The sequence below is a fragment of the Plectrocnemia conspersa genome, unplaced genomic scaffold (genome assembly GCF_051122295.1).
Source record: "Plectrocnemia conspersa isolate PC_06_02 unplaced genomic scaffold, ASM5112229v1 ptg000013l, whole genome shotgun sequence".
NCBI lineage: Eukaryota > Metazoa > Arthropoda > Insecta > Trichoptera > Polycentropodidae > Plectrocnemia > Plectrocnemia conspersa.
In genome coordinates this window covers 30490932-30515563 of record NW_028277177.1, presented here as the reverse complement: position 1 = coordinate 30515563, position 24632 = coordinate 30490932, and the positions used below count along the sequence as shown (strand labels likewise).

Sequence of the window (24632 nt, the reverse complement as noted above, 5' to 3'; positions counted from 1 at the left end):
GCTTCTACTGTTCTACTCCTTCTTGATCATATTTACACATAAATGTTATTTTAAATTACATAACGTATTGAATCGCTCTCACGTCACTCGAAAAGTTGTCGTTATAAGATTAATTATACCGCGACCGCTTTCCACGTATTCCATATAATGCAATATTGAAGTTGTTAAAAGTTTGCGACAAAAGGTTGTGAATTTTCCGAACCGAGCCGGAAATGAAAACCGAAGTTAGACGAGCTTTCACGAACCGTTACGAACTATCAAACACGAAAGCTTTCTATAAAGTCTGATTCAGTACACTCCGAACGTCCGACGGAGGCTGATTGTGCAAAACGAACGGGAAACTTTCGCGAAAGACTATATAAACCATAAACAAACATTAAATTAATTTTTACAACAAATAATAATATTAAAAATGTTGAGCTAAAAAAATTTAGAGGTATTTAAAAATAAATGTTCTTACAAACAAATTATCTTGTAATGGGTAAACCTTTTTTATTTTTATTATTGGCATAAAATAAAATTACACACGCTTAATTTGTTCCAAAAAAAGAATAATAATAATAAAAAAGCGAGAAGGGAAAATCGTGAGGGAAAAAATGGATAGTTTTATCTCGCGTTAAAGATTTCAGTACACGCGATCCACGATATAAGAAATAAAAGTTGGATACTTTTTTCGTGGAACTTTTGTGTTTTTCAGTGCAACAGCTGCCGCCAAATGGTTCTCGGTTCGTTTGTTTTATTGGTTTTTCTTGTTTTTTCTCGGCTGATTGTTACGTTGCGAAAAACAAACCCCTATATATTCTATACGGGGAAAATATGATTTAAACTTGGGCAATAAAGTCTTACACGACTTTTCGAACCTTGTATCTTGTTATAAGTATTGTTTATGTTTGAATGTGTTGAGTGACACTCATTTATGATGTACGTACATATATATAAATTAATTAAAGTAATAAATAATAAAAATATCTTTTGTTTTCAATAATATGATTTGCATTCAAAATAAATAAATTATTTTAAAATTGTAAATTATAAATAATACCTAAAAAATATTCATAGTATAATATCTATTCGTTTTCAATGTGTTTTATCTGGATTTTTTTAATTAATGTAATAATAATAGCATATATATTTATTAATAGTGATTGATCAAAACAATTTCTAATTTAAAAAAATAATCAAAGGCCGGAATAGCATAGTCCGTAACCATAGTCCGCACTGGGCTAAAAACTTAAAAACCACGGGCTCACATAACTGCAGCAGACTCGAATTTTAATTTATAAAAATGCGCTATGCTAAAAAATTCCCCCCAGCTCCAAAGTGACATTTTTTAATTATTGATTATAATACAAAATACTTTAGATGTCACTAATTATTAGACTTTCAACCTGTTTTTTTTTAATTGACTTTAACTGACGTATCCAGCTGGTACTGTTTGTTGTGTACGTTGTAACACATTGGACTACCGCATACAAAAAATATTAGCAGGCACATTATATATGTTTTTTTCATTAAAGGAAACAAATACTTAAATGTAAAACTAATAATGTATTATATATTGTAGTAACATTAAATGATATTAAATGAATAATAAATTATAAACAAGAATAAATTTAAAATAAAAACCCTTACATCATTTATTTAATATGTATTTTTTTAAATAATTTAAAAAAATGGTCAGTTTGTAATGAGATTTATTTTTGTATAATATCAATGGCTTACAAGATATCATAAAATACATAAGTAGTAACTTATTAAAGATTTATTTTATTTTTTAAATGGTAACTAACGTATTGTATTTTAATATTCATTAGGAGAAACGATTCTTTAGAATTTAATTTTTACTACTTCATTTATATAAGTTCTTGTGTTATACACAATAAATAATTATATTACATTTATACATATTTATTTATCATACTTATTCTGAAAAATATTTTAATTTTCTTAGTATATATTGCAATAAATTATTTATTAAATATGTATATTTTTATTCTTATTCGTTTAAAATATTCACAATACAGCTAAGCAAATAAAAAAACAAATATGTAAATATAATCCAGTACCTCTGTAGTTATTAGAATATATGTATCCCCCATATTCCGATCACGTACATATATCTTATCTACCCCAATGAAGAAATCGACAATTTTAATATGTTTTAAGGAATATTAAGCGATTTAAAATTTAAAAAATATAAAAATATATAATTCTTAGCAAGTATCGAAACTGTTTATCAAAGAGTAGATATCTGTATTCAGCATACATATTTATAAATTTGTATAGTTATAACTGTTCTACAATATATTACGTGAAAATACAGTTCTATGATTTCTTTGCATAAAAAATAAAGTAAAGTTTAAAAGTCAATATAAAATTAAAGTTACTCCATCGTTTTTAAAAATTAAATTATTTTTAAATACTATGGACTAACATTCTATGAATATAATTTTGAATATTTTTTTATTTCTCTTAATCACTGATTCTATAAAAAACAAGGGGATATCAAATAGCTTTTTTCTTTTAAGAATTATTTACTAAGAATTTATCGAGAAAAATGTCAAATCGAAAATTCTTATTTTTCGAGAAAATAGCTGATTTTTCGAGAATAATCATAGATATTTTGTTAAGAAAAATGTAGGAATATTTTGAAATGTTTAGCTATTTGTGCATTTTATTTAAACTGCTGCAATAAGTGAAGATACGCGCTAGGTGTTTGAAGATATGCATGATTTCTTAAAAGCTTTTAATAAAGGTAATAAGCATATGAATGACAAAAAATTGTTTTCTCAACTACTTTAATCGGTCTTATTTTTGGTTTGATAATCTAATAACTATAAATAATTAAATAAGAAAAAACCACTCCACATGGAAATTGACAGATTGCAAAAATGAATGGGGACTTTCCATAGAGTGAAGCCTAAAAATTTGCTTGTCGGCGAACTTAATTCTTGTTTTTTTTTTTTATTATTAATCATTAGATGTTTTTATATGTAAAGTAACTACAGTTGTTAATAACAATTGTATTTATGATTCAGCTAAATATGGAAGCCCGAAATCTTTGTAACTCAAGGCTCTGTAATCAAACGAAGTAGATCGATCCATTTTGGTACTTTGATTATTAGCATCTATTATAAAAAAAATTGAAATCATCCTATTAAAGTTTGTTCTCTTCAACAATCATCCAGTTTTCTGTTCGTCAATAATATAAAGATATATACAATAATATTCTATATTATTATTTTTATATGTATTTTTTAATTATCAAAATGTTTCGAGAATTCTTCGATAAAATCAAGAAGTGGAAATGAGAATTTTCATTTCTTAAGAAATTAAAAACATTGAGAAACCAGAATACCTAGTCGTGGTGATGAAACGTTAATTTCTGCGATGTTAGTCTTACAGAGCACAGTGATAATAACTATCTTAATAAATATTTTACAAAGATAGTAGGCTAATGGGACGATAATTGATCAGAATGCTATATTCTTTTTCAAGTTATTTCATTTAATAATTTTCAACTGTTTTCCTGATATATTAACCTAATTCCCTTAGCAAAAAATAAATAATCCATTACTTTTCCTACATAATGCACGCACCAGCTAATCTGGTGATTCCTTTTTTGTCCCAATTTGAACTGCACTTTTGACTCTGATTAATAATGAGCAATTAGTGATTAAAATCGACATAGAAATGATTTTTTATGGCGCAGAATCACAGCTAAAGTCTGGGAGATTTGCGTGAATCATGTGCGCGTTTTGTCCAAAGTCAGGATTTGCAGCACCCATCTCAACGAAACTTTCGACATGCGAAAATTTCTAGTTAAAATGGAATGTACGCAGAAAGTCGATCTGCCCAAGGTCTCTGCTATTTCACCGAACTTCAGTTGGAGTCACCCAACACATAATATAGCCATGTAGCAAAATCAAAAATTTAAATTAAAATAGCTAAAGACGTATAATTAAAACTGCTGTCATAACTAAACTATAAAACTAAAAAATGGTGTATTGTAAATGAGTATTATTCTGTATTTTTAATATATTATAAAATGTCAGTTAAAATTTATAGTGCATCGAAAGCTTATTCAATATCGAACAAATGCTTAAAAATGAATAAAGCTTAGTGACTAATAGTTCAAAGAGTACTTTATGGTTTATTGGCTAATTTTATTCCGGTGTCGATATTTTGCACGTCATATTTTCGCAATCAGCACACCATAGTTCATATCGTATGCAAATAACCTTCATCGAGCGGCGATAGAAAACGCCCGCATATGAATAACCAATCCAATTAACCCATTGTGAAAATACAACCAGGAAACCTGAAGATCAGGGATGGCACATTGACGTGTGGCCCAGAAATATAGTATTTTTTCTTCGCCACCGATGAAAAGTTTTCGAGTGATTTACGGTGTGACCCTAAAATTTCAGCGCCGTCTGCATTTGAATAATCCGTTGAAATATTATACCGATAAAGGTTATATAATTCGGGAATAGGATTTTTTATACACCAATGGTGTCCTCACTTCAGATAAGTGGAACATACATAATGATATACGTAGGAGTATATTGAGTTTTCAGATAATAAATTGATTTGAACTCAATATTCAATAATACCCAACACACGAACGAATATCCATATTGCATTAATTTGAGATAAAAATAAACAGAATAGATTTAAACTCTTACATGATAAATATACTTTCGATAAAGCAATAAAAGACATAATGAATATCTACAGGTAAGTATTAACCATCAGACTGAAGGTTTGGGAATCGGTGACATATGCATATATAGTTTATTATAAATTATTATGTGTATTTTATTTTAGTATCAATAAATCTTAGTTTGCAGTTCAGGCGGTTTTTTTTATAAAAGGACCTTTTTATAAATAAAAATTCGAGTCTGCTGCCGTGACTTGAACCCGCGGCCTTTGGTTTACCAGTCTGAGACCTTACGGACTGCGCTATTCCGATCTTTAATTGTTTCTAATAATTAGATCATCTATTGGTTATAAATCTATAGATTTTTATGTATATATGATACATACAAAAATTATTACAGTAAGCGCAAACTTATTTGTAAGACTAGAACAATTTTCAGTTTCAATTTATACAAAAATCGGTAGATTAATTGTATACAAAAATAAATTTATTGGCAATACAGAATTTAATTATGATTTTTAAACTACTTTATATAATTTTGCTGAAACTTTTATATCATCTCTAAATTATGCAAAATAAATTATTTAAACCGTATATTTTAATAAGAATTTCTTTAATTTAAATAAATGGTATTCCAGAGCAATCATTTTGGTAGAAACTTTACAAAGAAATGCAATTTTTAACTATAATATATAGTATCATACATACATAGGTATGTAGTGTATTTTGTTGTTGCTAATTTGTTCTTGTGTTATGACATTTTTGTTACAAAACAATTTAATTAATTGGTTATATTATTTGCACATTAATTTTAAAGATGTTTACATCTTTTAAAGTTAAGAAATTCGTAATCCCTACATAATTACTTCATCCGACGGCGGATTTATACTTTTCGTATACGTTTATCTGAAATTTATCATTTTTACATAAAAAAATAATATTTTATATAAATATTATATCTTGAAAAGATTTAATATAAAAGGACGATTTATCAAACGGTTCGGAAAATTGTTAAAATTGTATACACACACAGGATAGCCGAAAGTAGTTGGAATGTGGTGAATTATGGACAGCATCTGGACGGAACAAAAACCACCCTCGAAAAATAATTAATGGCGAATTTCACCATTGGGTATGGGAGAGGGTGGAAGTCGGAACGATTCTTCGAAAGGGGAGGATATTAAAATACCCATCGGCTTCTTAAGCCTTAAATCCTTCGTGGGACCGCAATTTACATATTTTTTGTCGTCAGAATTTTTTTCGTCGATCGAGTACAATCATTAGGCATAATTAAAAAAAAGATTCCATAATCCCTTTACATTTTAATCAATTTATCGTGTTACCGTCGAAACTCTTTTTATTTATAAATAACGATTTTTGTATAATTTATAATAAATTATTTTCATGGCCCAGTTTATTTAAATTAAAAATACGTTTCAATTTAATTATTCTAATTCTTTTGTATATAATTAAAAATTTATATGTAAAGCAAATATTATAACTGACTTAACAATATTTTATATAATATAATTTATCATAAAATACATATCCCTCTAAATGGTCAATTAATTTTATATCCATAAAATATTGTATAATTTTATATGTAGAAGGATAATTAAAAGTTTAACGCTTCAAACTTTGCGATCCATTAAAGTTGGTAAAATATGATGTCGGATAATAGCATGATCTGATTTCACTTATGAATTATTAAAGCGTGTTTAAAATATTATTTTTTAATACATTAAGTACCCTTAACTAGATTATTGCATTACAATATTTTTTTAACGCTAATTAGTTGATAATTTTATTTAACTTGATTTTTGTCTTTAGTTAAAATTGAACCGCTTGTTGCGTAGTAAACGAATCAGTCTAACCTAATTTTCAAAGAGCTTGGGTTCGTAAGTACGCGTGTGTTTATGTAAAGCTTTCTTTCGAGTCAACATTGGACCAAAGTTTGACTTTAAGAACCTCTTAAGAGATCTTCGCGAATTAGGTACCAAACATTCGTGTACAATTTCTACAGGGTTTTGCGAGAGCGTTTCAATTAGCATCCAAGTGGAGAGGACGGAGGAAGGACTCTAATTAATTAGTTCGTTAATATTGATATTATGCGCTCAATTGATCAAGTTGCTCTTGGCCGAATGAATAATTTTATAAATAAGCATTACGTCTTGATAAAACGTTTTTATTGCAAATGGAGCGAATGAAAGGGCGCTTATTCAATTAATCAATTGGGTAAGAAGAGTGTCTTTATTTCTCTCTCTTTCTTTTACCCGAATCTTAATTGGCAAAATGTGTTTCTGTCATGGCTATGAGAAACTAGATTATCATATTCAGGCATATTTTTAAATCTAGACCTTGTCAGTATCAAAAACTACAAATTCTCAGACTCGAACTTTATTAACATGGAAATTATTTAACCACATTCTATTAAATGTATATATATTGTACGATAACCACTTTTGCTCTATATATAGGATGTTCAAAACCACTTACACGTGCGAACATAAATTTCAATCACACCGAGTCAGTTGGGCACGTGCAGCTTTTCAGTTGCGGTTTTCCTGCACTGGCGAAATTCATTTCTTCTGTATTTAGTACGAATGGGTCTGAAAGGACAAATATGTAACTAACATTCGATTGATTTGCAGATGTTAAAAGTTTGGGTCCCAGTTCTGTCAAATGCAAGAAAGTGAAGATAAATAAAGTCTAGTAGGTAGAGTAATTTTTGATGAGCCGATGCATCAGCATTTATAAATAAGTGAGTAAAAATTCTTGCAAACTTTTTCATATGATTTCTGCGAGCATCTTTAGATAAATTAAATATATGTTAAAGTATTTTTTCATGGTGTTTAATTACAAATAAATTTTCGCGGATATCGATATTTAGATTAGAGAAGATTTGTTTATCATTTAGAATATATTTATAAGTAAAAAAAAAGCATTATTTTGTATGTTCACTATTGCTATAAGTCCTTCATTGCTTAGACTTACATATATACAGTACGATTTAGACTATAAAAAATTAAATTATGCTAAATTTATGTATATCCAATTCCGAAAACTTTTTAAGCAGGATTAATATGTGTAATTAGAAATGGTATTATGTATGTAACTATAATTTAAAATAATATTTTTGTATGGCCACATTTATTTTATCTACATATATAATATGTAGGTAAAATATTGTAGCATTTAGTAATAAATTTTATATATATATATATATATATATATATATAAAAAAAAGTATTTATGAAATTAAATGCGATCTAAAAGTCACTATTAATTATAGGTTAAATACAAGTATAATGAACACACATATTTCAGCAATATCTAAAACAAAAATGAACAATTAATCTTTCTTTCTTACTGGAGAATAAAAGCATTAACATTAACCTTTTGCGATTAAAAATTATTACACAATAACGTGATTCATACATAATATTCCTTAAAAAATTATCTAAAATGTAAATTATAAATAGCTTATGTTTGCAAAAACAATTATGAAATTATGAAGTTTTGTTGTGCAGTATTTTAATAAATGTAGCAGAATTTGCTCATAAATTTTACAACTGATTCATTAAATACAAGTAAAATACTAGTTCTATTTTTCAACGGATAGTTGATAGAACTTTTTAAGTTTTCCATGAATAAAAACTGGTACATGTATGGTCAACAGTAATCAGCGCTCGTTATATCCATACCCTCGCGTACATCTTCTAAATTTATGGTTAGGTCACAGGTTAAAACCCTCTGTGAAGCTTGACGTATTGCTGACATTCGTCAGACAGACGGAAACGAGAAAATTGGAACTGTAGAGTTTCTCAAATGTTTAGTACGTGAAAACACTCTGATAAATTAAAATATACGTAATATACATATTTTGAAGAAAATTCGTAAATCTAGATATTCTTATTACATAAGAAAAAGGAATAGAAAAGTACGAAGCTGAATATTCTACTTTATTATAAATTTACATTAAACGAGAAAATTTCGTCTCTTGCCATATATTATTAGTGAAAATCTCTCTTCAGCTACAAACTCTCTGACGATACACCGCAAAACTACGTGTTTCATATAATGTATTACATCTTGAACATTATAAAAGTTATGTAATGTGTATACTCTTTCAGATATATTATCATATTTTATTTATATACGACGTTATTTTCTTTGAGAGAAACATTATGAATTTTTAAGAATAAAATAATTACGAGCCTGACAGTTCTATATTACACTGAGCCTACATTTGAAGCTGACGTGTAATCTAATTGCTTTTACATTTTTTTTATTATCTAAATTAATATTTGTTATGTTATTATATATCTTTAACTGCGTTTTATTTATTTTATTATATAACATGATTATATAACAAATATATAATATAAATAAATAAAAATTGTAAGATTAATTTACTATTTGGCGTAATCTTAAGACATGACATATATGATTTATTTGTCGATAGCGAATTATCTTATTTTGAAATTTATTCAGGTGTGCTCAATCCTAAAATCACCGTTTTATTTAATAAATAATAAATTACTAAAATCACGTTTCATAGATTTAGTCCAGCGCATATTATTTAATCAAGTTATTTACCTAGTTATTTATTTACTTTTAATCTCAATAACTTAATATAAACATATGTTTTTACTAATTGCAATGTTCGGTTTATAGCTTATATCATTTAAAAAAATAGTGAAAAAAAAACATTTAGTGGGAGTGGAAAAATCAATATCTTAATTTTTAAGGATGTAAGATTTTATCAGTATTGCAACCTAGAGCATGTTTTGTAATATTATATTCATAATTCAACAAACATCGATCAATAATTTAATGTTTATGAAAAAGATTTGCTTTATCAAAAATCTTCCTACAATCTAAGTGATTTTTAACATTTTTATTTTTTACTTTATAAATATCTTTTTTCGGTGTATTATATATTACATTATGTTTTATCTTCTTTTAAGAGATTGTAAAAATATTATTGACAGTATAAATAAGTACGTCAAAATCCATGTTGACGCTTAATCTCTCTAATGGTTTAAAAGTACGTTCTAGTAAATTGTGAGCAACGTTTTTTTATATGTATATTTACATTTTTAATATCAATGCCCTTTTTAAATCTATTTTTAATATTAATTAAATTAAATCTGAGATTATCAAATTTTCAATTATAATATCAAGACATACATTCTAGCTATTTATGTATGTACATCACTTGTCTATAGAAAAATAAGCTGTGGGTTCAAATCCAAAGCCTTGAATTTGGCAACGGAGCTTTTTCTATAAAAAATTGGCTACGACATCGTATTATATTGTTAACTCGATTTAGCTTAGATATTATATTATGAACGTATTGATACGTTTCGCGTAAAAAAGTAATATTATAGGATGATCGTGAACAATACGACTTATACACAATATAACGAACGTAATATAAAGCACGAGCGTAAGTACGGCGCAAATTTATTACCAGGTTGGGTATTACTTTAAGGAAATTATCCAAATAACATTCACCATTCTTATGTTGCGCCAGACTGACACCAAGCAAGATTTTACTGCCGAAAAAAAGCAGAATTTTACGATACGTACTTAATGAAATTTCGTACTTAAATTAAACGGACTGACAGTGGTGACCTTATTTAGATCCTTTAAGGATTGCCAGCTTATTAGAAACTATTAATGAATAATACTGGTTTCAGTATATTTTTTGTAGTAATATTATAATTTAATTGCATTGCAACAAAAACAACATTTAAATAGCAGAGAAATCCTAAACGAACATTTAAAAAATCAGCAAAATAGTAAACACTTATTTCTGAAACCAACAAAAACACATTGTTCGAAGTCGCTGTGAAAGATCATAATCTAAGCAGTTTATTTGCTTAGTAGTGATTTTTTTATTGGTGGAATTGCGGTGCAAATCGTTTTTACGTCCCATCTGCTCCAATTGATTGGAGGTAATGGGTCGGTGGTGATTTATTGAATTAAAACCAAAAGATTCGTAATAAATTCGTACGCAAACGAGCAGCACTTTTGCTTCAATGTTTAGATTTCATTGAGTGTCATATAGTCACCAAAACCAACAAAGAGTGTGACTTATAATTTGAGATAATCAGTGACTAATCAAGAAAAGTGTAGCCTCAATAATATAATAAATAAACGCAAAACTCTGTACAACTGATATTTTATTTTTATTACAAATCTGACCATTATTACTAGATATGTTTTCCCAACGCATTATTATGGGCATTATATAAAAAAATCAACATTTAATTCACATACATACAATACATCACTCAAACACGCTCATATTTGTTTACAGAAAAGCGTTGACGGTATGGCCGCGACGGTTAAGAATAAGGGTAGCGATCGCGACTTTCTAGGACACGGTAAAGCTCCAGCTGAAAATCCATTATTGAATAGATGTAAAGCCAAAAATCAATGAATTGAATAAAACACTCATAGCAAAAATACACTAGGATATAAATATATATAGTATCTATTCTAAAGATACCGGAGAATTTTTTTCATATCCTCTCTAACAAGAAGTACTTCGCTTGGGAATAGCGTACAATATAAATCGTTTGTATAAAGCATTACTTATGATTGACCCCAAGTCTACGTAAAGTGAATTTATGTATTTTCTACGGCAGGGATATGTATTACAAAAAAATAGACGCAGGCTTTTATGCTTTTAAAATATTATTAATTATGATTATTATCATTAAGACTTTTATATTATATTTAATTTGATGCCCATTGTGCGCCGCCTTTGTAAACCATACGCGTACTACATAATATTAATATTAAAATTAATTTTTGTTTCTACATTAACGAGTCTTTGAGGTCACAAATAAATCCAAGACCTACGCCTACCTCAAAGTTCAAAACTTTTAGGTCTTAGTGTAATCTTGGCAAACAACAACACACATTAAACACTCCTTGAGCGTACGTATGTATATGTGTGTATATATACGAATATATTTCACGGCGCAAGATGCACACGATAAATAACAATATTTTGCTAGCGAATTTTCGCGCAGGAATTCGATCGTGGCCCTAATCTTTTGTCCGGCCCTTCGAATAACCTAACCGGCACTTTAATATTTGTTGGGTTAATAATAATAATGCCCGCCGTGACAACCCACAAAATTATCGACACGGTCACGAAGCATTCTGGGGAAAAATTTTCACTAATTTCCGACTGAGCGTTGTTTAAACCTTGGAATAGTTTAAGGTCCGATGGTTTGGGGGGTCGAACCGCATTAGGGCGCGTAATATATTGCTACAACAGTTTCGCCGACTCAGTGTTTGAACCCTCATCATTTTGGTGATATTTCGCCACTTGATTGTAAGCAAATTGTGTATCTGGGTTGTTAGATACAGGAAATAAACCATCGTTCTTCTTCGGATGCGACTTGACACTGAAAGGTTCAAGGGTGTGGACATAGCGGCCCTTTTGAGCAAAATTTATGTATTTTTGGATGACGTGTCGAGAATACAGCAATAATTGATAGTATTGGATTATGATGAAAATATTATGACTAAACCACTTAAAACTAATCTTATCTTTGTATCTGTTTTAACCGGTCGATTGCGAAGTTAAATTCGATGTATTTTTAAATCAACAGATTATGGTAAAAAATATCAGATATTACTCCCTATGTACGCAGTTAATTTAATAACCTTGCAAAGATGTGAGAGATAAACAACTGTTTTTTATTAGTTACATAAAATTTTACCATTTATGTTTTAATAGTGTTAGAGACAAATGTCTAATAATTTATTAATTATTTTCATATGTATTAAAATCGCCTGAGCTCATAGCGCGAAAAAGTTTCGAAAGGCCTACTAGATTCAGTTAGAGAAATAATGAGCATTTTCATGTACATAGTATTTTATTTATCTTAGTACAATGACATACTAAGCCGTGTAGTGAAAATTATTATTATTTTATTTGTTTATTTAATGTTTATTTTTTGAACAACTTATTCAGCTTTTTTCGAGTCTTACGCTTTAAGTCGCCGTTATCAATATGTGAGCTATTTTTTTTTAAATAATAAAAAGTTTTGTAAAAAGATTTTTTTTATTATTTTTAATTATTATATTATTTTGTGTGAAAATACAGATTTAAATATTATAAATAATTAGCAATAAACATGTTAAAGAAATGCCACTTTATTTTAAATTTTGTTAAAAAAAAGTTTTAGCTGAATTTATTTTATTAATGCGTATTAATAAATGTATTTTTTAATATAAGGTTTGGATGATTCTTGAGATCGTACTTACTTTTGTTTGAAAAATAAAAAATTGTTTATTTTTTTAAATCTTAATCTCGACACAATTTTTTCAAAGTAAGGGGTATGTAAAAATGATCTGGTTGACCAAGAATTTTTTTTGAGATTTTAATTTATGCTTAGTAAAATTTGCAAAGCTAAAAATACACTTAACTCTGGATTAAAAACATGAAGTAGAAGGTTGGGTTGACAATGAGGCATTTTTTTAATCAGCATGTGTATTTGTTTCTATGCAGACGTACATACACAATTATTTCATTGTCAAAATACATATTATTTGGAAAATTTGAATTTAATTTCTGGTTCTCCAGAAAACATAAATCTGGGGGGTGGTTTTGATAACGGTGGCGTTTTTCTCATTTCGGGCCAATGTGTGTCCAGGGGTAATTGGATAATAGTATCCGATGTGCCGCTCGAATATAAACTGTTTGTAGTGGATGATGCCGAATCCTAAATTCACTTTCGGTTTTATATTCGGTAGCCATTGTATTCTGGCAAAAAATAAAAGAAGAAATTCTCAATTTAAAAAAAATTGTGAATCATAATAAAACAATTATAATTATCAAATCACAAACCCGATAATGATTTTGCAGCTAACTCACAAATAATTTTCCCCGACCCATTTCGATTTACGAATTACAACTAAGCAGTTTGAGAAACACTGCTATAGAGTCGCGATCGCGTTCTTTATTCTTACTTGTCGCACCAGGACGTCAGCGCTTGAGAACGTAATGTCCAATAAAACCAATTTTTATTTAAATGTTTATTATTTGTTTAATGGCCATCATGACGCATTAGAGTCACAATAATAAGATTTGTAATAAAAAATAAATTATTTAATATAATCGAGGATTTTATACAATATTTTAGTATATATTTTTGATAATTTAATAATAATATTTCATACTGTATGATACGACAATCGACGACGGTACATCATATGTATTACAATTAGAGATTAAAATACCGGTAATATCGGAATTGGGGCAAAAATCGACAATCGGTACTTACGGTATTACAATAACGACGATTCCAAATTGTTTGAAAGCAGAAACAGAGAATAAAATAATGCTTATTGTAAGGAATAATATAAGTAATATTATCGACGATGTAAAAATTGATTACGCAGTATTTACGTATTCTAAAGTGAAATTCAATTGATGTTACTTTTAGCATGAGTAGAATTATATAAGTATAAGAGAGATATATCTTACGAAAATATAAATTATTAAGATTTTACAAAATAAATATGAAATGAGCAATAATTAAAATAAGATTATATAAATAAATTACATCATAATTATATAAATAATTTTAAAAAAATTTACAATTTTCTACGCACTCCAATCTGAAAATCATAATTGACAAAAATAATGAGTAATATAGGAATATATTTTATTAAGATAAATTGGAGAGTGGTGTTTTGGCCTTAATTATAAAAAATTGGGAAGCATCCAGAAGCGCTCTATCAAAGACTATGATCCAAAAGAAGAAAAATTTGGCGCCAGTATTTTCAAAAATATTTTTTCCGACAATATAATTAATGAATAAAAGTAAATACATAAATAGCATAAGTACACAATCGTTTTATTGATTTTTATTATTACTCATAGGTAACAGCTTAAAAAATCAACGTATAAAGTATTTTTATAAGTACCTGAATGTTAAAAGAGGATTGCCTAAAAGCTTCTTATTGTTTGAAGCTCAAAATATGCATCAAAGACAGCAATTTAAATTGAAATTTTACTTGCTTGTTTAATGTATTTTCAAAAAAATATATAAAGACAACAATAGTTACTACATCTTCATTCAATACATTAAAAAAAATATTTCGACTCAAGAATCGTTGGATTTTTTTGCAAATTTCGTAAGCATATATCAACATTCAACAATATATTACAGTATAAACTTAGCAATAAAACATTTATTTCGTCATTAATTGATTGGACAATATTTTTTCGGTCTTTTTTATTACCAATTAATAAAAAATAAAATAATATTAATAACTTCAATACCGGTATTGACTGTGTATTAAAAATCTTGATATTATTGCAATCCCTAATTACTATCGTTTGAGTAGGCATTACGAAACTATTGTGTGAAATAGCTTCGGAAAGCCTAGATTCAGTGAAAGTGGCAGTGAGCACCTACATATAGAATTTTATTTTATTTATCTTAATAAATTACCATAATATACTAAGCCGCGTAGTGAAAAAGTTAAAAAAATATGGATAATTCAGGAGCACCTGATTTATTATATTATATTATAAGTTTTATAAATTTATTTTAAATGTTTTATTACATTTTTATTTTATTAACTACGATTTTAGATTAAAATTATATAATAAAAATTATCTGTGGGATGATATTATTTATTAAAATAATGTATACTTTCATTGTACGATTAGCTATAAAAATATATGAAAATTATATTTTTTCTTCAATAATCCAATCTCATGAATATCAGGACTGGTTACAGGAACCAAATCTATCACCCTTTATAATAATATTGATAATATTTCTACTGCCCGTCAAACCTAATATTTATTTAGCGGCTTGTTGGTTAAATAGAATGATTGATGGCGGATTCAAAGATAGATCGAGATTTCTGCACCACAATATATTGTATAAAGTGCGTACAGAGGATAAAGTGAATTGTGAAATGGACGTGAATAAATAAAAATTATTTATTTATTTAACATATTAAAAATAAAATGTGTCTTTCGAGAACTTTAGTACTTTTTGTGTTTGCTACACAGTTGCATCTCTGCGCGCTTATAGGTGAGTTAAATTTTATTTATTTATTATTAAAAATAATATTTATATGCTTACAATTAAACATTGTTTACGATAAAGAATCTTAGTTTAAAATAATATCAGTTATTTATTTAGTTTATCTTAATAATAAATCATATCGATAAAATAATATTATCGGTAAAAACAAAGCTTAATAACTTTTTATGAAAAGATCATAAATGATGATTTGTTGTTTTTGTAAGTAATGAACTAATTTAAAATTTGCGTTAGACCTTTACCGTTTACTGTCCATTTCGGCTTGTATTTTAAACTAAAAAAATTGCATTAAGCTGATCAACGAATCGATCTACATATATATGTGATAATTTATTTTGTATTGTGTTATAAAAAAAGTAATATTTATTTATATCAAATTAATTATCGCTTATCTTCATCGAAAAATATCTTCCATTTTCATTTGCTAATTACTCTTTCTTTCTTTCGACTCAGCCAGAAAAAACACCCCTATTTATGACGCAAAGTAAACGATCCGTGAAAGCAAAAATGTGAGACATTACTGGTGTAATAACAATATAAAACACAATTCGCATTACCCTCTTCCTTTCACGATATAATATATTTTCGGACGCTTTTCGACTGTTAATTAAGGACGCTTTAATCTCGCGCAGATAAAAGACCCGAAAATGTATTAGCAGATTGCGATAAGCCGATGAAATGTATATTTTTATAAAATGTATTTTTCTTTCAAGTCGTTAAGCCTCAGACATCTCAGAGCGCCGAGGAGAGATCTCACAGCGTTCGCTTCGAGCAGGAGATGCAATCCACGTGGAAATTCACGACGGAGAAGATTGCACATTATCCAAATTGGTCCACCGAGGAGCCGGATGAATCGTTTCCGTTTTTCGAAGACGACGAACTGTATACCAACGTCACATCCCAGCTGGGCTACGACGTTTATTTGCACTGTCGAGTGAACGATCTAGCTGACAAGACGGTAAAGAAATAAAATATGAACGTACAATACATCATATTTTGCAATTCAGTTCTATGAATTAATATCATATATATACCACAGATAGTTCTAAACTTATAGCTAATCTATGAACATCGTTTCAGATTCGATAGATATACTATCTATAAAAATAGAATAACAAATAGTTCATATTATTAAGTCATTGTATTTTCTCTTATTCGTGTCTTCTCAAATTCACTTAAATATGTATAAGGCAGAATTTTCCGTTACCTTAGTGTCTTATTACCTTTTGTATACATAATACACCGAGGTGTTGTATTATTTGTATATTGAACAACAGATGTTGTATTATCATTTATTGTAAAATAATATTTGAAGTGGTATTATTTGTTTTAAATTAATATAACATTACATATATTTTAAGTTAAAAAACTTTCATTCGGTTAGGTTCGAAATTTTTTCGAAAAATTATCCTACTATTCATTCGAAAGCATTTTATTACACGTTGAAATAGTAAATTTAAAAAAGGATGCTAGAAACGAGAAACAAACATTGTTATTGGAGAGAGTTTAAAAAAGCTCAAACATCGTCTACTCAATAAAGCACGTTTTAATTTTAGCTACAGCTTTAGAGTGCTCTAAGGAGTTACGATCGCGTCCCTTATTCTTGTCCGTCACGGCCAGGCGTCAGCGCTTGAAAACGCTCCTCCTCCACGAGCAATCTAGCTTATAAACGTCTTATTAACTTACTTAGTTGATACAGATGAAATCTGATGTAACGCTTTGAGCTTATGCCTGTCATGTTACAACGGAAGATTTAAAAAAATGTTTTTGACACTATATCGGACACATAAATGACAGGATCTGACTCTAAAAGAGTTCGACTGCTAAGCTCTTTCCAATACTAAACTCTAACTGAATGTCTGACAAAGAATACTGACTTATACGATTATACTATCCCTAGTAATAGGACAAAAACATAACTTTTTTTCATCCGGATTTGACCATTAAATATAAATTTTTCGCCATATTATATTTATAAAAACTTGTTTACTAATATAGTAATACTGATAGTAATACAATTGCAGTTATGTTTTTAACGCAACACCTAAAAAGTAATTTTTGCCTTTTGCGGAATATTTTTCATACCTACAATTTAACAAGCGCTTTTCTATTAATATGTACCGTTAATATTTACTTAATTTTGTTTCATCAACTTACTCAATTATGAGAAATAAAAACGGCAATTTTATTTTGGATCTATGGTCTAAATTGGCATTGCTCCGCATTTTTCGAATTTGAAGTTAAAAAACTACTTGATTATGCTGAAATATTTATGTGATATTTTTAGTTTATTTTATTATATTCTATTGGTAATAATATAATTTATTAATAGAAAGCTTAACTCATTAAAAACACGTTAAGGGCTACTTTTCAAGACAAATATTGTTTTGTTCCATATAACCTCATTTTTTTACCATAAATTATCCTAAAATATCCCTCTGTATTGTGTAAATATTGTTCACATTACCTAAAGCTATATATATCTGATTTTTTGAAACACAACAATGTTATTTTTACAAATTATTCATTACGTATTAGTTAAATTAAAAATAAAATATTTTGAAAATTATTTACATTGTTAGATTTTTATATTGTATAATCCGATAAATAAGTTACTCCTAATTATCATATTGCGATACTTATTTACATTGATCATGTAATTTTCTTTCCAAGGTTTAAATATTATTTAAAAATAAAAATTGAGAGTCACTTGTTGAATTTAATCAATAAATTCTCATATCTCAGATAGATATAAAAAATAACTACGACGCAGTTCAATTGAAATGGGTGAAGTATTTTTTTGCTAAATCACTAACACATTATTTTGATACACACACATATATACATACATATATCATTGTAAAAACTGTCAAAACATCATAAGGCCATGATGCATGATACGTTTTGGATTTTACCGAAATCTGACGATAATAAAAATACGACGAATCTATGATACTTGCGAAATCTATAACTACTATATTTGACTGATTATACAATATAGAAATAAAATATGACAAATGCGATTTTATTAGAAGAAAAAATATAGTTTTAACAATGCAATAAAGTTTAAAAACCTCTAAAAAGCATAAAAAAATATAAATTTAAAAAACTATATAAAAACGTTTTATAAATTAATTATAAAAAAATAATCGAAACCAATACAAGTTAAAAAGTAGTGACTAATGAATATTTATAATAAAAAGGTCAAATACCTTATTGACTTTATAAAGGATTAAATCGAATGAAATATTGTACTAAAAATAAAGGAGCATTAATATGTTATTGTAGAATAAGTTATTTGTATATGTTACACTGAATGTGTATTACAAGTGAAAATATATTTTCACTGGCATGTCAGTGAAATCATATCGGAATACATTTTCACCGGTAGATATATATATCTACTAGTGTACATATAGTTTCACTGACAGATGCTAGTTAAATGAAGTTTTAAAGACATTCTAAACAGCATATAATTTGACTTGCGCCCATCAGTAAAACTATGTTTTCGCTAGAACAAATACATGTATATCTACCGCTGATAATGATCCGACAGTTAAGAAGGTAATATGTAGTAAATCCTTGGTAATAAGCAATAACTTATTCAGGTAATACTGGTCTGTGTATCGAATATGTTTGAGTAGCACTGGTCTAGAGTAATAAATGGCGGTCAGTCATACGACGTCATTGTCTCGCTAACCAAACAGAAGAAAAATATGAAATTTTGTAAAACTATTAGATATACAATACTATTATTAATGGTCAATTAGTCATTATAGCTGACTACCCCTAACGTCGAAGCGAAAGGAATGTGATTCAAGGACTATATAGAAAATCTACACCTAAGCTGAAATTTCGGTCTAGTGAAGTGTCAAAGGGCAATTAATTGGGCAAAATATACCCGTATATGCTTTGTCAAAGCTGTTGGTCATTCAACATATAAAAAAAGCTTTGATGACGTTTTGTATGACTCGTTTGAAGTACACGAATGCCCTAATTTTTTTAAAGCTCCAACAATATTAGTTTATCAAGCAAACTTGCTTTCCAAGCGAACGAGCCATTAGCCTTGTGTTTTTCTTTTAGGTATCCTGGGTCAAGAGGAACGGCCAAAGTTTCGAACTACTCACGTTCGGACACCTCACGTACAGCAGCGAGGAAAGGTGATACTTTTACAGCTAAATGTACTATCTACATAGCAATAAAATTTAATCCTACATAAATCTTGTTGCACACTTTCGCAGATACTCCTTATCGCATTCAGAGCCGAATGACTGGAGGCTGTTCGTCAGGGCTACACAGGCAAAGGATTCTGGAGTTTACGAGTGTCAAGTGTCATCCCATCCTCCTCTCGCCAGATGTACCAATCTCATTATTTTGGGTGAATATTTGCATTTTTTATATTTGATATACCAAATATATAAAAGATAAAAGTAGCATTATTTTAGAGTGCCGTCGCCTATCTGAATAATATTGAATTGTAAATTAATAATAATATTCTTTAGATGTGTTTATCAATTACTAAGCCATATAAATGAAATACAGTAGTGTTGAAATGCTAGATAGTGAAAAGTTTAAAATATGTATATAATAAATATGTCGTTTATAATAAATTAGAACATTTTCTTATACATTTTAATGTACTTGTGTATAATGTGATTTTAATTATTGAAAATTAATTTTACATACAGTAAAAACTATTCAAAAAATCACTTTTTTTAGTTTAAATATTCAAGTATGACATAGTTGAATTCAGTGATTATTTGAAGGGTATAAAATAAAAGTTTGAATTGAGAGTTTTTTGTTGATAAATTTATTATTGTGAGGACCACTGATTGATCACCAGATATTATAAAATTAGCTTTCGGAACAAGGGATTAATTCACTTACTTAAAATTAATATGCAAATTAAAATCCCGGGTGCTACAATCGACATTCGTTCGTTTGAATCTTTACAAGTGGTCGGTTGGAGAGTGAACTTACTCCCCCGCGAAGCAATACATTTTGACTAAATTTCCAATGACTAAACTCCCGCGCGCCTCTTCCTCACGCGGTTCCCGATCAGAAACGATTTAAAAAGTGCAAAAATTATAGTGCACCCTGTACTAAAAAATATCGATTTCGGCGTAATTTCAATAAATTTGTTTTATCAAAATTTATCTAATTAAGATCTCAAAAATATAAAACGTTTTTAATTTCGTACCGTTCACGCTTATCGTCGTGATCTTTATATAAGCATTTTTTTCAGTGCCTGTTGTGGAGATAGTCGATAATGAGGGTCGAGTGGTGGCCGAGAGATTCTACCAAAGAGGGTCCACAATAGAACTGTCGTGCGCTGCCAGCGAAACTCCCAGACCATTGTCCGCCAGGCTCACCTGGCTGCACGGGACTAGACCTCTCAATCACGACACGACCAGGGGCGGCATCAGGTATTGCGTGTCAAAATAAATAGCGTGAGATAAGATCTATTTCAGGAACTGGGATTGCCTCACCATTGCGTGAAAAATCGGATCAAATGGTTAGATTTTTTGTGGTATCTTAACTATGATCGCGGTCAAACAAAACCGGAATAAGGTTAACAAATACCCGTATAATTAGAATAAAAAGAGCTGGGTCCTTTCATTGTTGCATGCATTCATTGTTATATGTAGCAGGTATCCCTCAACGTTCTTATCATTACTCAATATAGTTTCATATTTTTATTAATAATAAAAATAAATATAGTTTCAATTCTAAATTTACATTATTTCTTGATAATTTAAAATGAATTAGTACCAAAATAAATAACTATAATAACTACAAAATTTAATCAACGTTGAATTGAAAATATATTTTAAAAAACAAAAGTATTCTATAATATAAATAAGCAAGGTACTGATAAAACACAATAGCTATTGTAATTTTAGTTTAGTGATTAAATATTAACGTATTCATATTCTATAATAAAAAGAGTATATAATCAAAATAAAACTTCCTTATCTTAATATATTTCGTACTAGGGAAGGGCCGCGTTTTTAGTTATATCGTATTGGAAAATTAGCTATGCGAAGTATATTGAATAGCCTAAGTAGAAGCGTTTGATTCGTATATGACACTACACTTTAGCACGTAATTATAAGTATTTTTTACGTCGCTGCGACTGAAAGATCAAGTCATCCCCAAAGAGGGTTGAATTCCGAACGTCTCATGGTTTTGAGCTTGTACGAACTCATTGAATCAAAGTTTGATAGCTCCATTTGAAGTTTGATAATGTTGTCGGGAGGGGGTCCCGAGCGGAAGTTGTTAATGTTACGCTGTTTTTACACATACTGTCAACTTGAGGGAGGCTTAGGGCTCGCCCAATTTTTGCCGCCTTAATAAAATACACGATTTGGGAGTGTAATTGTACTAACCGGTACTCTTACTAAACTTCTATATTCCGTATGACAGTTTGAACAGATTTAAAACGGCCGTTAAATATTTTTAACGAGTGAATTGGCAGTCTGCAAGTTAATTGTTGCAAATATTGTTTTAAAAAGTATATATATTTTAGTTTAGCTATATATGAAATATATCGTACTGGTTCTAAGCGATAAAGGCGATATATTTTTATTTGATTTAAAAAATTGATATTTCGATTTATATAGGTAATCTTAAAAAGTTGAATTTGTATCTAAATCAGATTTTGTACTTTGAAAACGATCCAATTTTTACCATAATAAAAGGCTTGCCAATCCAAAGTTTTTTCAGCCTGACAAGGGTTTCTATTACGCAAATTTTAATCCTCTTGAGTGAGATTCATAAAATCCAATTAAAAACACACACACACATACATCAATGTATCGTATTGTACACAAAAGTATCAAATAAAGTACGTACCCATTGTGGGCAGGTACCCTAAATCCGCGCGTGCGTAAATAGATAATACACACCGAGTTTTCATTGTCGCGAAACTCATCGAAGCGCCAGTTTAATTATTTTATTATTAACATAACACATACCTTGTTTTTGTAATTGAATTTTCAGCGTGAAAACAGAGCCGGTGACGGGAGGGGTTCTGAGCAAACTGTTTGTCGCTGGAGCCAAAAGGGAGGATGCTGGAGTCTATTCGTGCATTTTTGGAGATGCCAGGGCGTCGGTTTTGGTTCACGTTTTAACTGGTCAGTGATTTATGTGTATATCAATGATGTTTGAAATAAACTTTTATGAAAATATGTTTTTATTTCTCAGGTGAATTCGCTGATGCAATGCAGTACGGCTCTGCAGAAAAGCAATTTTCGTCTTTACTATTAATTTTAATATGTAGTACATTATATATTTTATCATTAGTTTCAAGATGACACAATTATTTTAAATGAATACTAAATTGTTACATATCCATTAAAATTATAATAAAAATTCGCAAAGCGCTTTTACATAATACGTTACAAATCGCATGACTGAAAAAGAATATTAGAATATTGTTGAGCTTTTGAAAGATGCACGTTAAATTGTATATAAAGATTTTAACCGTAAAATTCAATACTGATATCATGGAATTAAAATAAAAATAATATTAGATATAAATAATATGACTTGATAAGTTGCTATATAATCTACACATTATCACATTTTATACAATTGTCTAAGTATAAGATTTGTAGAAATTGTATTGTATAATATAATAATATTAATAAATGTGATGTGTTGTATATTTAAATGTAAATAAAAATGGTTATGTGAATATGATGATATAGTTTTATTTTGCTCGATAAAAACTTAAACGGTTTCTAGATCTATTTAAAAAAAATGCTGGTCAAAAGTAGTGAATATTTTAATTTTACATAAACTAAGAAATGATTAGATAGTGAATTTTCATAGTTTTTAAATGGATTCATATATTAAAAAAAAACACAGTAAACAGATCAATAAGACCTCACAGTGTTTTAACTAAATATAAAATTATTGATTTGTACTTAATATTATATAGTTATTCTTTAATTGCGCATTAAAATTTTATATTAGTTTTATTTTTATTTTTAGACTTCAACAATATGTCATATATTTTCTTTTTAATATTGCTACTTAAAAGTAACATGGTAGAGCTATAAAACTGCAGGGAATATTACCTAATTGTCTAGTAGAAAGCGTCATTTGAAATAAGGTACAAACAAACAAACCCTAGAAGATCACTCAAGATTGACGTAAACAATGAACGCGATAGACTTTCTAAAACCATTAAATAAATCATCGTAATTAAAACTTTTTAACTGTTTATTACCATTACCGAGTATTTACTTGTATTGTAGTCTGACACTCAAAATATATACTCATGTTTTATTAGAAGGGGTAGGTTTAATATTGGCGGAATTTGACAATAAAAAGCTTTTGTTAGAGAACCTACACAAATGTTGACAGTTGCTTAAAGCACCGAAGAGCAAAGACGCAGGAAAAGAGAGAGATGTACATCGACAAACACACACATTTCGAGAGGCACCAACAAGGACTTCTACACTTCAACAATTGTATTAATCTATACTTTTCCTTATCGCATTCGACACCGCCGCCCGACACTGACACCAGACTTACATCTGAATTTTTCTACAAATATAATATAATAGCATACACGCTAAACTGCACATTTATTGTAACGTATTAAATTAGCTGTTTAGCTAAAATATCAATAGAACCACATGTACAAAAATAGTTTAAAATAATGATATTTACAACTATTTTTGCCTAAATGCTTTGCCACTATAATTTACAAAGTCAGTGACTCCCAAGCATACATTAATTTTACCATTTTGAATACAAAAAACAATCTTAAAAAAATTAAGACATTTTAATTTTGACTTAAAAGCGTTGACTAATAAAAAAGTTTTTGTCTTAATTATCGAAAATAAGTATAGCTTATGCAA

General features: G+C 28.6%; 2 protein-coding genes across 2 annotated transcripts in view; one reads left to right on the top strand and one right to left on the bottom strand.

Moving 5' to 3' along the window:
- Positions 1-24632, bottom strand: part of LOC148227834 (putative gustatory receptor 28b) — a 60317-nt gene that overhangs the window by 7196 nt on the left and 28489 nt on the right. The window lies entirely within an intron of this gene.
- Positions 645-23317, top strand: LOC148227835 (zwei Ig domain protein zig-8-like). Its single transcript, XM_088201980.1, has 8 exons — positions 645-725; positions 15538-15747; positions 16473-16717; positions 19843-19919; positions 20001-20137; positions 21005-21185; positions 22762-22895; positions 22966-23317. The coding sequence occupies exons 2-8, from the start codon at positions 15681-15683 to the stop codon at positions 23073-23075; spliced, it is 951 nt and encodes a 316-aa protein (XP_088058106.1). The 5' UTR covers positions 645-725; positions 15538-15680; the 3' UTR covers positions 23076-23317.